The sequence below is a fragment of the Micromys minutus genome (assembly GCF_963924665.1).
Source record: "Micromys minutus genome assembly, chromosome: 29".
Classification (NCBI taxonomy): domain Eukaryota; kingdom Metazoa; phylum Chordata; class Mammalia; order Rodentia; family Muridae; genus Micromys; species Micromys minutus.
The window spans coordinates 26,533,660-26,553,517 of NC_137964.1; the positions used below are offsets into that span (position 1 = coordinate 26,533,660).

Consider the following 19,858-nt stretch of genomic DNA (forward strand, 5'->3'; position numbering starts at 1 on the left):
GCCTGTATCGCTGTGTATTTATAACACAACTCTGGACACACACGGGTTACAACAGGAAAGGTGCTGGCTGCATACCCTCAATAGATGGGGTCAGAGCTCTGTTGGATGCAGGGCTGGCAGGAGTAGGAGATGCAGCGGGAACAGGCATGGAAACGGCTTCAGCAGGGATGATGCCAGCTTGGGGAGAAGCAAGCACAGGCCCACTGGGTGAGTTTCCAATGCTGTTCTGCCTGGGAGACCTGGGTCTGTGAGTTTTGGGAGATAACCTTGGAACTAGAAGCAAAAAAATACTCATTAAATTCTCAGAAATATCTTATAGCAGAAATCACCAATATCTAAGTACCACCGTGGTTTCCCTATTAATTGAGTTAACTTTGAAATATTTTGAGGAAAATTTAACACCGGAGTTCAATGGCACTCTAAAAATCAAAACAAAAACAAGAAAAAAACCCCAACTACATCCAAAGCATAACATTTATTTAAGGGGAGAGATCGACCACACCTCTCCCCTCCCCTTCCATCAAGACTCAAAACAAATCAAACGGATGGCACCTTGCTGCCAAGACTATGTGCTTTCCTTGCACATAAAGACTCACTGCCAGTGCTGAAAGAAATCAGGACGCAATTAGCCTCAGGGGTATGGGGCACAGAACCACACCTTCCACATGACTGCTCAAGGCTTCCTAGTCCATTACAGACCTATTTGCAGCTTCAGACTAACGAGAGGTTAACGAGAGTGATTGAATTTGCACCACCATAGTGACTTTTGTTTTTGAAGTCACAAACATTATAAAAGGAAACTGTTCATGGTTCTCACTAAATCCCTGTGCAACTGTCTCTATTCTCATATTTACAATAAAAATTAGGTCAAAGCAGCTCAAGAGTCTTTTCTCACCTATTTTCTTGTTAATCTTTAGTTAAAAAGGTCAAGAAAACTAGCACAAAAGAATTTACAGGGCAATTACTACAATTGCACACCATACAGGAGTAAGCATACTATATGAGAGGGTAGCAAATAAAAACAGACATTTAACAGTACTGGGATTTTTGTCTGTTTTTAAGCTTAAAGCCCTCCTTATGGTAAGGCACAAGCTCTAGCTCTGCATTCCTGGGAAGAAGCACTGCAGACTGGCAAGGCCAACTCAGCAGCCCAAGTAGTCTGGCCTAATTCTAAATCTGCTCCAAGCAGGACCGTGACTACAGCTGCTGGCAGTCAGAACTTCTCAGGCACTCATAGTGAAAGCTGAACTTCTGGTGGAGACTACTCCTTGAGCAGCACCAGGTGAAGATCTGCTTACGCCACACACAGATGCCACAGAAACATACTGCAATAAGAAACCTAAACAGGTTCACAAAATGTACACCAGAACTAGTCTTGGGTGTGTGAGGTAATGGGCAACACCTGCTTGTGCCACCACAGTTAATTTGTATGTCTGTACATCCTCTCAGATCTTCAGCTTGGCCCTACTGTGCGTGTGCAGTCAGCTGTCACAATGTCATACCTACCCCCACTGACCACTGAGGACCATGTTCCCCCTGCAGGACTAGTCCTTGCCACTGGAGGAGCAGCTGCTTCACTTGGGGGATTGTGGGATACAAATTCTAGGCCACTAGACATGGAGCCTCTCCCAGCGGAGACTCTGTGATTCCGAGGGTGCCGTTGTGCCTTTGGAGACATCCTTGGAGGACCTAAGGAAGACACGAAGGATGTCACATCAGTGCCACAGTGTCTACCTTACTGCTCTTTTTGCTAGATATAGACATATGCTCTTACTGCCTTAACAGATTTTCATTGGTTAAAAAATGAACCACACTATTGATTTTTGGCCACACTAAGAATTATTTTGTCGGGTGTCAATTTTGTGTATATGTTTTATTTCTCCCCTTTACGATTTGTTTTTACTTTAATTATACGGTGTCTGTGTGAGAGTATGCGCACATGAGTGTCCTCGGCAAAAACAGAACACTCTCTAACAACTGACCCATCTTTCCAGCCTTATTTCCTTTTATTTTTAAAGCAAGGGAGAAATAAACTTGATGGCGAGAAATCAAACAACATGGCATAACAATGTATTACAACATTTTGCATTAAAAAATAAGTTATAATAAAGTTTTAGTAGGAATTACAGCTAATGGGATATTATCAGTTTACCTTTCTACCAGATTTTATGACTTCCAAAATTAGACAAAAAATGTTTTTTGACAGTAACAGGAACCAAACTCGGGACCCCATACTTGTCAGGCTGAACTATGTCCTTTTGGGCTCCAGGGAAAAGGAACTTCAAGCAGAAACCTCAGTTCTCCTCTCTGTCTTTTGTCACAATCAATTTTACAAATCATGGCTCCCAGTTGTCCTCACATGTAAGATCAGAACAAGGACATTCTGCAGAAAGCTGTGAGCTGAGGACACTAGCCATCACTGACTCTGCCACCCAACAGACACTGCTGTGAATACAGCCTGTAGCACACTAAGCCAGAGTAAAAACACAAGTCCAGAACTACTCCTCTTAGAGGCCATGATGAGGCTCCTAACACATGCTCTCTGCTGTGTCCTCAGTGGGAACATAGTCAGACAGACATATGCTCTGAGAAAATACTAATTCACGTTAGGATTTTACTTTTTTAGTTTTAATTATTAAAATGTATTAACTACTATTCTATGTGTGTGGTACAGGTGAAATTTTTGTGCCATAGCATGTGTGTGCAGGTGGAGTCCGTTCTATTTTTTCATCTTTACATGAGTTCCAGAGATCAGGTTTGCACGGCAAAGACTTTCACCCACAAAGCCACCTCGCCAGCCTACTGTTAGGGCTTTCACCTGGAGGTGCCAGCACCTTCGAACTATAGAGCATGCTTTCTGGGCAGTCCAAAAGCAGCCCTTTCGTCTGACTACAGTGTAATGCTTACAGTTGGCTTGTGCTCAGTGCTATCTGAAACATTCTCGTGCAGTAAGCACCTTTACCCTAACCCTAATAGTCTGTCTGCAACAGAGCTCCATGTCGCTGCTAGGAGCCACACAAGAGGCATGTATTAAAAGTCAGTGAAATTTGCCTTTGCAACACTGCAATCTTCTGCTGTGAAAGTTTCCCTGGGTGAAAATTTAACAGTAGCCAATATAGTTTATTCCCAAACAGCTTCTTTAGAAAACTTGGTCAGTCTTGATCAGCTATATTCACTATAACTTTACTAAGACAAGGTGTTTAGAATATAAACACAAATATTCTCACTGTCATTTAGAACAAAAGCTGTTTTAACTTATAAACTGCATTAAATCAGAATGTTACACTTTTTTGGGCAGGGTGTCGGGTGGCTGGGACAGATCTCAGCATAGAGTCCTGGCCGGCTTAGAACTCATGATATGAGCCAAGCTGATCTCTACTTTTGGCCATCCTCCCACCTGTGTCCAGGGCACTGAGATTACAAACATGTGCCACCAATCAAAGTATATAACATGCAACAATGGTGAATTCATCAAATATAAACAATTCAACAAGAGCCAAAAGACAGAAAAACCTCAAATCTATACCTGTTTTGTATAGAACTTTAAATAAACTTCTCTCAGATTAAAGCACCCTTTCAGTATAGTGATATTGTAAAACTATTTTAAAATAGTTATTCAACTGAATTAGTAATTCCTCAGGCACTCTAAAAACTACTGTTACCTGAGGGTAAATGGACAAGGCCACTACAAGGGATGTTATCACAAAGGACCCCAAAATTGTACTCCTCCTGCCTTTGGCCAACAGGAAGGTTCACTGGCACCATGGCCAGGGAGCTGAATGTGGCCCCCATACCCCCACCCACCTCCAGGAGCAGAAAGTGCCCAGTTCATCCCTGTTACTGTCCTGGGCCGTGACCTTCCTGGGCTGCACAGGAGCACTATCTGCAGACAGGTCAGACCTCATTGTTACCTCAAGGCAGTGCAGAGCTTTACACACAGCACTTCTCCCATTTTACTCTAGTGAGCAAAACGTTAATAGAAATAGTTTTATTAAACTAAAGTTAAAACACAGAAATTATAGGTTATTAAATAATGAAGAGGAAACTATCTTGTAATCATAACCTCACAAAGGAGCTAAACAAAGACAAACAAAAACATGAACAAATCGTGGTATTGTACCTTCTGAAGACATGCGTTTAGGCATAGTAGAGACAGGAGCTGGAGAACCATGAGCAGAGGGGTGAGACGGGGGTCTGGATGGCCTCGAGGGGGGCCTGGAGGGCGGCCGTGTAGGGGTGGCTGCCCGAGGTGGAAGAGAGTTGGGACCTGACTGGTAGCGAGAAGGTGGGCGAGAGGAAGGAGATGGGCAAGGCGATGGCCAGGGAACACCTGACAGAACAAATGATATGAAGGAAAGTATAAAAACTAAAGAAAAAAATGAGGGAAAAAGTAAACAGAAAAAAAGTAAAATGACAAAAATGATTTCTTGTACATTTAACCCTTTGAGGACAGTCATTTGATTTGTGATAAGTTTTAGCACAACTTAACTGACTTAAAATTCACATTTTACTTTAACCTCCTTAAAATTAAGTCTGTTTGAATGAATCCACGTTCCCAAAGGGTTAATTAGGATCTACACACACTACTGAAGAGACAGTTAAGACTCTGCCTAGAATGCCTACTTCTTCAGCTGTTGTCAGCCATCACTTGTGAAGAGGATGTTGCACAGAAAGATAAACCCCTCAACAAACATGGTTACTCCTGCTGGGAAGGCAGCCCCTTCACTGGTCTTAGCTCTGAACAATCCACAGAAACAGCAGCCATTAAAGCCACTGTCAAAGGCTCTTTTCCTATCTCCTGTGAGCTTCCTCAGATCTACATCTGAACCGAAATATCATTAGAAATGAAACCTTACTTCCATTGTTTTCTAGAAGATTCAAAGAACAGCACCCTATGCTTTTGTAAAACAAATCTCATTCCAGCACAATGGGATGGGATCTGCCCATTCTACTGTCTACACACCAACAGGAACCTGTAAGCCACAGGCCACAAACCTGACAGCAGCCCCATTATTGGCCACTTCCCTGGTGCTTAGTCAACAATCCAGGGTTCCTCTCCAATAGTCTAGGGGGCTCTACACACTGGAGTCTCATACATTTCTCAGCCTCCTTCATGTTTTTAACTTGAAAATTCTGTTCATAAACAACTGAAAATCTTCACTCAATGAGCAAAGAAATTTCACCATCATTACTAAGTAGGAAAAAGACTCAAGTGTGTTCCTTGGAGAGGAATTCCAGAGAAAAGACTCGGCAAAAACAAACTACTGAAAACCTAGTGTTCTGCTCTCACATGGCTGACCTTCTTCTCCCCTCTTCCATTTTTTGCATGAGGTCTCACACGACCCAGGCTGGCTCAAAATGCCTATGGAGCCTTTGACTGCTTGTCCTCTGCTCAGGCATGAGGCATCTACCTCATTCATTTTGTGCTGCTCTAACTTTCAACCTCTAATATTGGCTGTCGACTCTCATTCCCTGTGGGTTACCAGATTTCCAAATGACTCACTTCTGCTGTCCCATCTTCCGGATTTCTATACACACTTACATAATCTGTATTGAACTGAATGGGGACACTGCAGAAAGTGCCTTTCTACTTAAAGACCCAAGCTGCTATTCTCTTAACATCTACCCTCAGAAATCAAAGGTGGTCTGTGCTGTATTTGTAAGCACAAATATCTGATGACTTTCGTCACATGACTCTTGCTCGTTTCTGACATTACAAATGACCCCAAGTTCTTCCTTGAAGTAAACAGAATGGAATCCATCACAGTTAATGAAAATGAATCTACACTGAGTGTATTCCAAATGAACTATATGCCCACAGTGTGATTACCCAGTGTTTTAGGAGTTTCCAATCTATCTGTCTGTGGAGTGTCTTAGGCCAAAATCAGTATGAGAGGATGAAACCGCTCAGGACCTGCTTGCTGTCACCCTACATGAGCCAAGGACGGATACAGTGTACTACATACTATCTGCTAGCCACAAAACAAACTACATTATAGGTAACAGAAACTACTCCAAAAATTCAAAACTGGCATGCACATTCCTATCATATATGTAACTGGTCAAAAACAGTAACAAATATAGTCAAAATACTTGCCTCCGTTAACTACTCTTTGGTCTGAGCCAGCGTTCGGGTTGAAATCTGAAGTGTGAGAAGCAGCTCTTGATGGCATGGAGCCTGGTCCAGGCTGGCCCATTCGTGGTGAGCTCTGTCTCCCACTTCCCCAGGATATGACTTCTCTGTTTCTTTGTCCAGGAGGAATATATTTATTTTCCCTGGAAATGAGAGATCATCTAAATAATTTATCCTAAAAAATACTGGCTAACAAAACACACTGAAAGGTACATTAAGTCTTAGAAGACTATTTCTCACATAAGCCCCAGTCTCACCGCACTGCCTCACAGCCCTGCAGGTCTCCAACACTTTAACAAGGTGTGCACACCTTCATCCTAACACTCTGTGATGGTTAGGAAAATCAAAGGACTCAGCTGTGGAGCCTTGAAGGCAGAATCAGCTTTACCCACAAGGCAGCAAGCAGGTTTTCTTTATGTCTTGAATAAATGACAGACCCAGAGCCCTGCAGATACACGAAACTACCGCACCATCGTCTCTCTTTTTAAATTCACTCTACACTGTCTTTAGCGCATGTGTTCTCAAAGCAAGCATCATGAAAAGTTGAATTTCCAAGTAAGGCTTACCTCTCCCTAGTTTTTCCAGCCTTCGAACAGTGAGTCTGTCTGGCAGCTTACCACTTTCTGCCGTAATGCTGTGTCACACTGACAGGCTCTCTGACTCAGCGTCTTTGTTCCTCACTGTTCCCTACAGGCTACCCTTCAAGCAGGGCACACAAGTGCTTCTGACACCTGCCATTATAGCACCAAAAATACTGACCATGGGTTCTCAGCCTTTACCTGAAGAGGCCAGATTCTGCAGAGGTGAAATAATTCCCCATACTCCCAGAGGCGGACATGCTCCATTATCTTATCAAAAATGTCACCTTCTGGTGAGGCTTCCGAACTACACAGTAATTCTGGCTCTTCCCCATTCCTATATTCTGATGCTCTCAACAGACCTTCATTGTGCAAGCCACAGTGCACTGTCACTAGGCCACTGGGTCCCACTCTGACCTTGTTTTAAGGAGCTCCTCAGGGTCTGGGCTGGGTCCTCACAGGAGTCCAACACTTGACTCCAGAGAGCTAATCCCAAAAGATACTATTAAAATGACCATAATCTTTACTCTAACAGAAATTTGGGGGGGGACGACAAGGTTGGCACTGAACTCTGCCTCCCAAGTGCTAAGATTAAAGGCATGCACCACTACTGCCCAGCTCTCCAACAGAATCTTAAGCCAAATCAATCAGCACTTTCTCCTTAGCTTTGAGAAAAGGAAATAGACTACATCTTCTCACACAGACTTTGAATCATGTGTCCAAGACAGTGCATCGTGGCTCAGTTTGAATACCTAGTGTTGGTTCCATGCCCCTCCCGGTCACTGCAGTTTCGCTGGACTGCTGTGTATTTTTCTTCCTCACTCCGGTCATCATTCTCAAGGGCCACACGAGCTTTGTACTGAGCACTGGATTCGATTTCTTCTGCTAACTGATTTGCCCTTGCCTCCCGTTTTAGAAATTCTTCTGAGTTGTCCCTTTCTAAAGGAACCCTAAGCACAAAGAAAAGAAGACGTTAGTGATCATTTCTACCCTCGACTGTTAAGAAACTCTACAGTATGACGTCAAGGACAATGATAAAGTTAAGGGCTTTGCTATCATTAATCAAAATATGTTTTTGTTGTTGTGGCTGTTATATAGAAGAACATTTACTATTTCAAGAACTGATTCACTCTAACCCTTATCCCTGTAAATTTAACATTTTTACAATTTAAAAACAAAGACAAAATGTATTTTGACCAGGAAACAAAGTATAGGTAAGGGAACAACATTTACTCCCTGTTAATGTGAGTCTGTCAGTCTGAATAGTTAATAAAAATATGTAATATTTTTGTTTAATTTAAAATTTAAAAAAAACCACTTAGTTGATGAAAATCAAATACAAATGCACTAAAATAAATAAAAGGCAACTCTGTGAACTTACGTATATGAAGATAAACTGCTATCATATGTGGACACCACACCATAATTTTCTTCATTATATCGAAACATATCGTTGGGATCCCATCCATTAGACTAGAAGGAAAATGAAGGTCAACTTTTGAGTTCAGCTGCAATCAATGTTTACTAGCAAACTGCACTGGTTTGCTCTAACTCTCACCCTTCCCTACAAAAGTGCCAAACTTTACCTTAGAAACTATTAAAGAAAAGCCAGACACAGCTCATGCCTGACAGACCAGCACTCAGGAGATAAGACAAGGGGATGTTTGGGGTTCAAGAGCCAGCCTGGGCTACAGTTGAAAAAAGGAAAAAAAAAAAAAGGCCCATATCAAACGAAACCAAATTGTTTCAGTAAGTTCCCAGCTGGGAGAGAGATAGCTGGGAGAAGGCAGAGGGTGTTTTTCGGACTACATGGTAGAGAAAGAGCCCGGACGCATGGCTCCACTGGAGCAGCTCCAGCAGAGTGAGGTGAGGCCGGAAGCAGCAGATTCACTTTTTATTTTTACTGCAACAACAAGTAACAACTCTTTAGAAAAGCTTTTCTCTCACATGTATCCTCCCTTTAAGCCAGTGGGGGATTACATTAATTGTCAGAGATCCAGGGCCTCTGGGTCAGAGTTCCCACAAGCAGAGTCAAAACTTTTTCTACTAGATTTCCATACCAGGGAAAAAAAAAAAAAAAGCCTTCCTCTTCCCCTCCCCTAGGCAGGTGAGGAAGGGCAACATAAAGCCACGGGAAGGCAAATGGGATGTCACACATGCTAAGTTTTAAAGCTGCTTTGCCATAAAAGGTTGCGAGAGGATCTCAGCAACAGCTATGGGCCCCACTGTCCTAACTTCCAGCCTCAGCACTGTCCCCTCCATTCTGAAGGAGTTACTGCCACTCTCAAAACACAGACGGTACTCATCAGCTGAAGAAAAGAGGAGAATACAGCCAGAATCTTTGGTGCCAATCAATCTTGTTGAAGCCTAGGTAACTGTTACCTTTCTGGTCTGCCATTTTGTGCTGTTACTAATGTCATAAGGAAACTTTCTCATGCTCTAGTTGATTTGCAGATTCCACTGACTTCTGTGCTTTGGTGTTCTTAGACACCAATCACAACAGAAGTCAGTTAGAACTGCTTTCTATAGTTAGCCAAAAAAAGTTTAAAAGCCCTGATCTTGACTCATTGTCACAGCCAGCTCCTGAGTCTGGTCTGCTGCTTTCATTAATCAATCCTGAGGTGAATGCTCAATAAATTATCCCTGACTGACTGAGATCAGTGTTCATATAGTTTGTGAGGCAACTCCTGAACTCCAGAAATCTCACAGCCAACTCTCCTTTTAAAGCCAAACAGGTTGATGGCTCAGTAGTCAAGAAAACATGGCTTTTCCAGAGGACATGGTGAAGGAAAAGCAGCAACTCCCACAAGCTGTCCACATACAAGCCACAACAATACACTTACACTCCACACATTCTTGCTCTCAATAGATAAGATACAAAAATAGATAGGTTTTCAATTGGAAGACTATAACTTCAGTAATTTGACTAATCCATCACACTCGAACAGAAAAATATCCACCACAACTATTGATTTCAAGTTCCAGAGAATATAAATAACTGGAGTTTCGTGGGCTTAAGTCAATAGTTCCAAGGTTAAGACCTGTTACTAGAGAGCTCAGCATGGTGGCACAGGCCTTTATTTAACCCCAGTACTCACGAGGTAGAGGCAGGCAGATCTGAGTTCAAATAGCCAGATCTACAGAGCAAGTTCCAAGACAGCCAGGTCTACAGAGAAAAACCTGTTTCAAAACAAACAGAAAACCAACTACAACAAAACAAAATGTGCTCTTAGAACTTTTGCAAAAGGATTTGCAGCACCTGCAAGGAAGATCTCAACTCTCTGTAACCAATGCCCTCTTCTGGGCTTCATTTCATGATGCATATAAAACTCGTCACACACGCAACCTTCAACTCACCCCCACCCCAAACACACAGCATTTTTAAAATTTAAACATAGTATTGCTATTCTGTAGCTTGCCTTTTCTTTTAATAAATATATGAGGTATCATTCCTATTTGAATGCTAGTTTTTGGTAGGTACATATTTCTATTAAGTATCAGTATTATACTTTTCTGATGGGAACCTACTAATAGAAATAATGTTGCAAAAAATGTCATGATATAATCATTCATATGTATTATAGACATATTAGGACTAGGGTAAATTATTTTCTATTTTTAATTTACATTATTTCTCCTTTGGGAAAAAAAAAAGACAGGGTCTCAAGCCAGGAGGTGGTGATGGACACCTTTAATCCTAGCATTTGGGAGGTAGAGATGGGTGCATCTGAGTTTGAGGCCACTGTGGTTTACAGAGTAAGTTTCAGGACAGCCAAAGCTACAGAGAGAAACCTGTCTCAATTAAAAAAAAAAAAACAAAAACAGGGTGCTGGAGAGATGGGTCAGTAGTTAAGAGCACTGACTGCTCTTCCAGAGGTCCTGAGTTCAAATCTCAGTAACCACATGGTGGCTCACAACCATCTGTAATGGGATCTGATGCCTTCTTCCAGTGTGTCTGAAGACAGCTAGCATACTCATATACATAAAATAAAGAAAAAAACCCTTAAAAACAAAACAAAAGACAGGGTCTCAAAGGGTAGCTCAGTCAGGCCTAGTATTTGCTATGTAGGTCAGGCTGGCTTTGAACTAAGAATCCAACTGCCTAACTAAATTCTTCATAGTAAACTAATAGAACAAACCACACTTACATTTTAAATTTTGGCTATCAGAATTGCCCCCTCAAACCGTTAATGAACTTATCTCCCTAACTAATAAAGTAAAAATTGTATCTGTTTCCCATCTCAATGGTGCAGTGATATACATATGAAAACCACTGTATTAGGTTTCGAAGACTCTTTAAAATTTGAAGACTAATACTAACAACTTCCCAGGGCAGTTTTGTTCTGTTAGGTGCTTAAGCTCTTAGAAAAGATGCTATTTACTACATCACTATGCCTTAAACAGTAAACCTGGTTCTCTGTTCACAACAACCTTATTTATATCACTCCTTAACATTAAATCTCTATGTTCTAGGGCTGGGGAGATGGCTCAATGGCTTTAAGCACAGGCTGCTTTTCCAAAGGGCCCAGGTACAATTTTCAGCACCCAAATGGAAATTCAGTTGTAACTCCAGTTCTAGGGTATCTGACACACTCTTCTGGCCTCTCAAGGCACCAGGTATAGGTACACAGACATACATACAATGTCCATATGCATAAAATAAAATTTTAATTACAGAAAATAAAATAAGCTCTACGCTCTATCAAAGTTTACTAAGATTTGACTTGTAAATGGGATGCCAAGAGAAAATCAAACCAAACCATGATAAATGAGCATTTCAGAAGCAAGATTCTATAGAGAATGATACTAATTTTAAATTTAAGGCAATGCTTTAATTGTAATGTAATGATTGCTATTTTCCATCCACAATCTGACTGTGTGGCTGTAGCTAGCCTCAAACCTGTCTGTCTCTGCTCCTGGTATTAAAGGCAGGTAACACTACACCTAGCTGACTTGGGTTCTTGTTGTTGTTTTGGTGTTTTGCTTTGTTTTGAGTCAGGGTCTTATATAGCTCGGTCTAGCCTCAAACTTTCTCTTTAGTGGAGGATGATCTTGAACTCTTAACTCTTCTTCTACCACTGAGTGCTGACATCACAGTTGCCACTCCCAACCTGACACTATCTTAATGATAACTTTTGCTCAAACAAAAAGGCCAACTTGACCTCATTTAGAAATAAGGAAGCCAATATACAATTAAATACTACCTGCCTTAGGTTGCTTATTTTGCTGGTATTCAAAACAAAACTAGTGCCATCTTGTAACTGTCAATTTCCTGAAATAAACTGATCATCACAAAGAAGTGATTTATAAGTAAGTGTTCAGACCTTGGTCAAGGAGAAATTCTTTCCTTCTCTTACTCTTTAACAACTGCGCAGAGAAAGTGCTGCTCTCAAGGTGTTCCCCATGACAGAGGCACGTTTACATTTAGCTGGGGTGTGCAGAGCACACAAGCATAGAGGGCACTCACCACATCATTCTCCAGAGCCTCCAGCTCCTCGCTGGCTGTGAGCTCCCCTGCATCCCAGGGTTCCAGGTCCTTCTCCTTGTGCTCACCATTCACTTTAGCGCTGAGAGCAGAGTCAGTAAAAGCATCTGTGAAGATGACGACAGGGAACACTAAGTAACTATAGCCAAACACATTAGTTGTCTTGTTTTTGTACTGAGACAGTGTTTTACTATGTAGCCCTAGATAGCCTGAAACCTAACATGTAACCCAGGCTAGCCTTGAACTTGTAGCAGCACTCCTTCCTGCATGTACCACCTTCCCCAGTGTTGAAATAGCAGCAAGTGCCCACCACGTGTGACTAGGCAGAATGGACTTAACTTTCTGAGACAGTGTTTCTCTGTGTAGCCCTGGCTATCCTAGAACCAGGCTGCCTGCCTCTGCCTCCTGAGTGCTGGGACTAAAGGTGTGGGACACTACTGTCACACTTGAGTCTGACCTCATTAAGGTGGTATTGAGGAAATGTTTTGGAAAGGAACAGATTATTTAGCAATGATCTTATTTAATACATGTATTATTTTATCATGAAGTAAGTTTAGGTACTGACTCCTGCACAGAGACCTAAGCTTAGAAACTGTTCAGATTCTGTAGTGCTGCCTGTCTCTGGCAGGTTCGTGGGTACTTCTAGTAGCCTAGGCTTACTGACACACAGCCAATCCCACTCCTTCTAATATCCCTTGAGGAGTCTAGCTTATGAAAATGTGTGTCACCTACCTGTTCAGCTGACCTTACTGCTCTACAGCTAGGAGTTGAAGAGTTAAACAGCAACAGGAATGCTCATGGTCACACATCTAACACTGCAATGTTTCTAACCTCTGCCAGAGACCACAAGCTCCCTGAACCTTACTGCAAGTGTATGCTACAAAGAGTAGGAGAATAGAGTAGCATTAAGATGTAGAATTATTCTACAAAAGTGACTACTCAAAGGGTTTGATCTGACACTACTATGTATTAGTATACCAAGGGTCAAGGCACTGCCAAAATAAGACACAGGTGGAAAATTTTAAGCAGAGCATTTCACCACCTGTCTGTCTTCCCACATGAGGGGCATAGAGACTGGATGTGCACCACGCATGGAGGTGCCTGCCTCTCAAGTAGATGTCTCTTGCTACCATCAATCTAAGGGTAAAGAGCACACACAGGGAGCCCCTCAGACAACAGAAGTAGAATGGAACTGTAATTGGGATAAAGCTTTTTGCAGAGGACAAGATGCTGCTCATTTCCCAACACCCCACCACTTAGAAGCTACAAATAGCCCTAAACAGTTAGCGGTATTATTTCCTGCTAGCTTGACTCAAACCCTACTCTACGTCGTCTAATAGCTCTATCAACTATTGGTAAAAATTAATTTATGAAGTTAGAGAGATAGCTCTGCAGTTGCAGAAGATCCCAATTCAGTTCTCAGCACCTATATTGGGAGACTCACAACCACCTGTAACTCTATTCTAGGAGATCTGACGCCCTCTTCTGGCTTCTGCAGGCAACTGCACTCAGAGGAAGCCACACCCCAGTAAACTTTTTAAAAATTGATTTCCCCATGTATACTTTTAGGAAGAGGAAAGATTCTAACAATAATAGCAAATAAGTATTTATTAGGATCCTGAGGTTCCTTTACCTAAAAGGAACTAAAAACACAAAAGTAGATTACACAGCACTTAGAAGCAGCCAGTAATCTCTATACAAAAGCTTCAACATTTGTTCAAAATCGAAATCCTGCTAACATGCTAACCACTAGTTTTTCAAAAGCATGTATTTAAGTGAATAAAACATCTACTTAAAAACATTCTCATTCAGAAAGTTAAAACTCAAAGCTGGAGGCTGAGCCCTGCAAACTGGGAGTCTTGGGTAGTAGGAGGCTCACTGCTGTGCAATACATACAATAAGACCCTACCTTAAAAGGGGGGGGGGGGGGATGAGAGAAAGAGAGTCAGAAACACTGACAGAAAAAGGAACAAAGAAAAGGAAGAAGACATGATAAAAGCTAAAAGCACAGAAGACTGTCCCACAGCCACACAAATTATATTCCTCTTTTGGAGACAGAACTTTGTCACATAAATAGTCTGGTATAGCAGCTAGAACTCTGAGATTATCCATCTTCAGACTTAGGAAATACAGATGTATACCACAGCTGGCCTAAGTGGACCTTTTCTTGTTATGGGGGAGATGTATGAACATTTCAGCAGGTGAAGGAATGAGCCAAAAGCTCCTCTCTAAAGTATCACTGTGAGGATGGGGGTGGGGTGGGGGACCAAAAACCCCACCAAAACCAACCTACAAACTTTTACCAACTATTCTGTGTTCTGATCCTGAGCAGGATAAGACAGAGGAGATAGCCTGAGAGGAATGAGTAGGCCAGAGAATTCCCAGAATCGGGTGCCCATTGTTGTCTACAATGCAGGCTGCACCAAGAGGGCATTTTTATCCAGCCTGCTTCATTTCCCCTACCTCATGCATAAAGAAAGAGAATTCATGCATTGTAACTGAGTGCTTACACAGAACCAGGAATGTGTTTTGGGGTGTTTTTCCCTCTCTCTAGAGATAGGGCTTCTCTGTGTAGTTTGTGTAAGCCTGTAACTTGATCTGTAGACCAGGCTGGCCTTGAACTCAGAGGTCCAACTGCCTGCCCAAGTGCTAGGACTAATGTCATTTGCTACCACCATCCAGCTGAGTTTGTTCTTGAAATTGGAGCTCATTCTGTAACAGCCTAGAATGACCTGAAACTCAGTATGTGAGCTAGACTAAGCTGTAATACATGGCAATCTCCTGCCTCAGCATGTCAATGCTCAGATTATAAGCATGTGCCACCATGCTGAATTAATGAGAAACAAGCAAAGGGCTGAAGCTAAGGGAGGATCAGCTTGAACAGAATAGAGGAATCGGGGTTGACTGAGGGGCAGAATGCACGGCTGTGATGCACAAAGCCCTATTTTCAAGTCCCTGCATCACAAGTGTACACAGTACAGACAAGTGTAGTGGCATACAAACAACCCCTCTTTTCTGTTCCAAAATACTGAAGAACACTGGGCATAGCCTGCCATCCCCAGTATATAGCCGGCGAAGACAGAAAAAACAGAAGTTAAAAGTCATGCTCAGCTACATAAAAATCTCCAAGCTAGCCTGTGATAAGTAAAATCTTGTCCCCCAAACAAACAAATCTTCAAGGGACTGGAGAGATGCCTCAAGCAGTTTACAGCAGCACATACTACTTACTCTTCCAGATAACCCAAACCCAATTCCCAATACCAGTGTTGGATAGCTTATAACCATCTGTTAATTCCAGCTGTAGGGGATCCCACATGGTCTACATGGGCACTCATGAGCATGCGCACATACCACACACACATCACTTTAAAAAAAGCCTGAGTTGGTAGCACATGATGTTAATCTCAGCACTCAGGAGACAGAGGCAGAGGCCAACCTGGTCTATAGAGCTAACTCCAGAACAGCCAAGGCCACACAAACTATTGTAAAACGTCTCCCTTTGTCCTGAAGCTGGGTGAAGGTAAGGGAGTGCACAGAGCTTGTCAGGTTCTCCCCATTCCCAGGTAAAACATCCCATAACACAGAATCCAAAAATCAGGCAGAAAATTGTCACAGAAAGCCCCCCATGGGACAGAGCCAGAGTGAAAATCCTAGCTCCAGAATTTGGAGTGGAAAGGTCTTTTTAATCTCACTGGGGCCTCCAAATGTTAATCTTGAAATTCAAAAAAGGAAAATCAGTTCCACACTTTGAGCCAAATTTGAAGCAATCTTTATTTAAATACTGACCAGGAACAACTTTGATCAGGACTAAAGATTAATCCCAGTTGAGTGGCCCTAAGACATGTGTGTAGAGACTTTAAAGGACAAACCCATATGTCCACCATATTTTTCCATGTGGCTCTTTACAATCCCCAGAATTCTAGGAAGTTACCTGGTCCTTGGGTGAGTGGGGTTTACAGGTTAACTTTGGGGCTAGAGAGATGGCTCAGTGGTTAAGAGCACTGACTGCTCTTCCAGAGGTCCTGAGTTCAAATCCCAGCAACTGCATGCTTACATCCACCTGTAATGGGATCTGATGCCCTCTTATGGTGTGTGTAAAGACAGCTACCGCGTACTCACATTTAATTAACTAATTGACTGGTTGCATAAAATAAGCAAATACATCTTAAAAAAAAAAACAAAAACAACCAAGAAAAGAATCACAGGAGGGTAGAAGAACAGAGAACAGTGCTATAGAGATTATGGTGGCTGTGGTCAGAGTCTACAGTCCTATATAAGCTGCTACACAAGATGTTAAAGGGGAACGTGCACAGTGGGATACTGTTCTGCTAGGAAACAGGCTATCTGAAAACCCAATCTCTGCCATACATGTCACTGAAAACTTACATCTGATACATCAAGCCCCTCCCCATGACACAGTGCATGCCAGAAATACAGTTCTCTTCTACATGCCAGCACAGTGCAACAGCACCTGTTTTATCTGACTAAGACCACTGAACAAAACACATTTACTATTTACCTGGTTAAATGTCAGGAAATGGTTTGTTTTATATACTCTAGAATCATCAAACACATAACCACAAAATGCAAGGCTCTGAGGAGTCCCATCATAGTCAGTCAACAGTTGTTCCTTCAACTGAAAACTTTGGAGCAGAAAAATAAAAGAACTACGGTATCAAAATAAAACCAAGCTCCAGGCTATCTTTGACTTTCAGTGAGGCAGGGTGGGACAGGAAGCCAGGTCTCTCCGGGAACAAAACTGAGATCCAGCTGGACGATCACTGCATTAATGGAAACTCTTAATGGCCAACTGGACTCACTAGCAGATGAAGACATCACCCTAACACACAATACTGGGGACACCAATGTGTCAAAACTTTCTGGGAAACAGGACAGGCATCACAGCAAAAATCAGAAACAAAGAGTCATCCCAAATACCAAGTTGAAACAGAAATTTAAAGATAAACGTCCTACCATAATATAACAGAACACTACATTTACAGAGAATCACCTCTAACTGCCTCCAGACCACTGACTCTAACCCACCAGTGGCCGGCTGCAAAAGGGTCAGTTCCCGGCATGTGCTAGAAGGGTTTTATAGGGATGATCTGTAGAGGACCTTGTAATCCTAGAACTCCAAACTAAGAAGCAGCTAGGCTAACTTTCATGCATTCCTTCCCAGTGGATACACTGAATACACACTGTAGTTTAGAGGCCACCCACACACACATACACACACATATATACAAAAGGCAAAGTTTAACCCACAAACAGCTATGCGCATACTTTATTTATGCTATGATGCTTCTCAGTAAAGAATTATATCTGCTGGGCTTACTTTTTAAATCTTACTTTTTAAATCTAGGATGTGGATTTGATTCCTAGCACTCAGAAGGCAGCTCACAGTCTTCTGTTAACTTCAGTTCTAAGGGATCTAAATGTCCTCTCTGGCCTCTATGGGTACTAGCCATATACATGCTATATACAGAGGCATATAAGCAAAAACATATATAGATATTAAAAAAACATAGAATAAGTCCCTTTAGAAAGTACATCAAGGTGACTAGAAATGATATGCTACCACAAATTATGCTTAAATATCTCTACCAAAAAAATAACATTTTAAGATTTCTTATGTTTTCCAGAACTGAATGGAAATAAAATGTAATCTTTGTCTGCATCGATATGCCTATAAAAAAATAAATGACTGCTTTTGGTTTGGTTCAGAGGATAAGATATCATCTGGGGGAATGATTATGCAATAAGAACTAAAGAGGGACACATCTTTATTTCTGTAAACAGAAAACTGTCAGGGCCTAGCTATGCCCCCAGCAGACCACTGCTTCTCCAACCAGCTGTTCAGCTGTCTCAGGAGTCAGGAGAAAGAGCTGTTTGGGGCTCCAGGAAATCCCCATTCTCCCCAGACCACAAAAACCATGTCAACTGCATCAAATGCAACCCAACATACTATTGAGGCTAATTTGGTAAACTAATAATAAAATGTCCATCTGAAGAGCTACTAGTGTGAGCGCTAAAATAGCTGAGGGCACGGGAAAGCTCAGGAGTCTGAAGAGGAAAGGACTGACTTGGTTTTGAAAGCATGTCTACCATTCTCTGGAGTGCTGGGCTGGGCTTTTTGTAGAAAGCAAACCCAGGGAAAAATAGGGCAGATGAGATAAGCTCAAGGTGGCCACCAATTCTAGAGGGTAACAGGAAAGAAGTCTGACAGGAAGTCTATCTGTAAATGCCCTAACAGCCTAAGTGAAGTCCTCCACAGGTGTGGGAGCAGCATGCTCTAAGGCATGGCAGTGGTGGGATGTCTGAACTCAAGGCCAGCCAGAGCCGCACAGTGAGACTCTATCTTAGGGGGAAAAAAAAGTTCCACGTATCAATGCTCTCTTCTGACCTCAAGAACACAAGGCATGCACGTGCACACAAACTCATACATGTAAAATAAATCCATAAACTATTTAAACTCAACTTAGTACATACATTGGCACAGTAACAAGACACCACAGCTCTAAATAGATCTAGGCACAGGGCACAACAAAGTATAACTGGAAATTCATGTATCATTTTTAAAAGATGTTTATTTTACATTTGAGTATGGAAGTTGTGGAGAAGGCTAAGTGGTTAGAGCACTTCTTGCAGAAAACCTAGGTGTGTTCCCAGTACTTAAATAGGGCTTCATACCTCTTTAACTCCAGTTCCAGGGAATCGTATGTCCTCTTCAGGACTCTGCAAGCACACGAGGGCAATCTCCTGACACCTTGGTGGAATATGGCCTGCTGCATTGCTTCTGGGCTTATAATAATCTGCACCCTTACCTAGCCCAGCCACCTGTCAGAAGACTGCACCTTCCCAGAGAGGGATTGATCCTCCTTCAATCAGCAATCAAAAAATGCCTCTTAGAGATGTCCAAGGGCTAAACTGATAAGATATTCTTAACTAAGGGTCTCTCTTCCCAATTTGTCAACCTGGCAACCAAACACATGCCAACAAGGCTCTTTTCTCTCAAACTATTCAATGCCAGGTATGCTGTAATATGTGTCTGCACTTCACTGCTGTCTTATACTATACTGTGCTGAAATCATGGGAGACAGAAAGCTAATCTCTCCTAAATGCTATCCAATACCACTGGCCAATGACATGCTTGCCTAGATGTGAAGCCTCATCTTAACTGTGTATACACAGACTGAGACATGAATTGAGTCTGTCTGGGGTTTTCTATTCTCTATCACTACAAACATTGAACTCAACTGCACTTTCCTGTCTGGGAAGGCATGTCCTCCCTGTTGCTATGAAAGAAAACATTTTCCTCTTCTCTTTGCTAATACATGGACGTGCAGAACCTTCAGCATCACATCAGTATACAAAAATGATGCTCTTCTCTTTAAAAACCATAGGATCACAAAGAACTGACCACATACTACAATATTAAATATTTCAATTCAAACCACTGTAAAACTTTCAATTTACCAAATCTTCTTTAATATTTTTATTTACTTAGTACCATTGTTTTTTACAAGGCTGGGCACTGGACCCAGTCAGGGAAAGGAAAGTGGGTAGTGCTGAGCTAGCAAAGTCTGTCTATCATACAGAAATCCCTTGGCTGGACTCCCAGCACTGAGTAAGACAATGGTTATAGTGGACCCCTGGAAT

At 42.0% G+C, this 19,858-nt stretch overlaps 1 protein-coding gene across 6 annotated transcripts in view; it reads right to left on the reverse strand.

The window, feature by feature from the left end:
- ATXN2 (ataxin 2) overlaps positions 1 to 19,858 on the reverse strand; it is an 86,922-nt gene that overhangs the window by 26,814 nt on the left and 40,250 nt on the right. For all 6 annotated transcript variants that reach the window (XM_080940978.1, XM_080940976.1, XM_080940975.1 and 3 more), the window contains exons 6-12: positions 12,179 to 12,303; positions 8,093 to 8,184; positions 7,464 to 7,661; positions 6,098 to 6,276; positions 4,121 to 4,330; positions 1,507 to 1,689; positions 76 to 273 (exon numbers count right to left, since the gene is read on the reverse strand). In XM_080940978.1, coding sequence (XP_080797104.1) covers positions 76 to 273; positions 1,507 to 1,689; positions 4,121 to 4,330; positions 6,098 to 6,276; positions 7,464 to 7,661; positions 8,093 to 8,184; positions 12,179 to 12,303 — 1,185 coding nt within the window. The remainder of the gene's footprint in view (positions 1 to 75; positions 274 to 1,506; positions 1,690 to 4,120; positions 4,331 to 6,097; positions 6,277 to 7,463; positions 7,662 to 8,092; positions 8,185 to 12,178; positions 12,304 to 19,858) is intronic.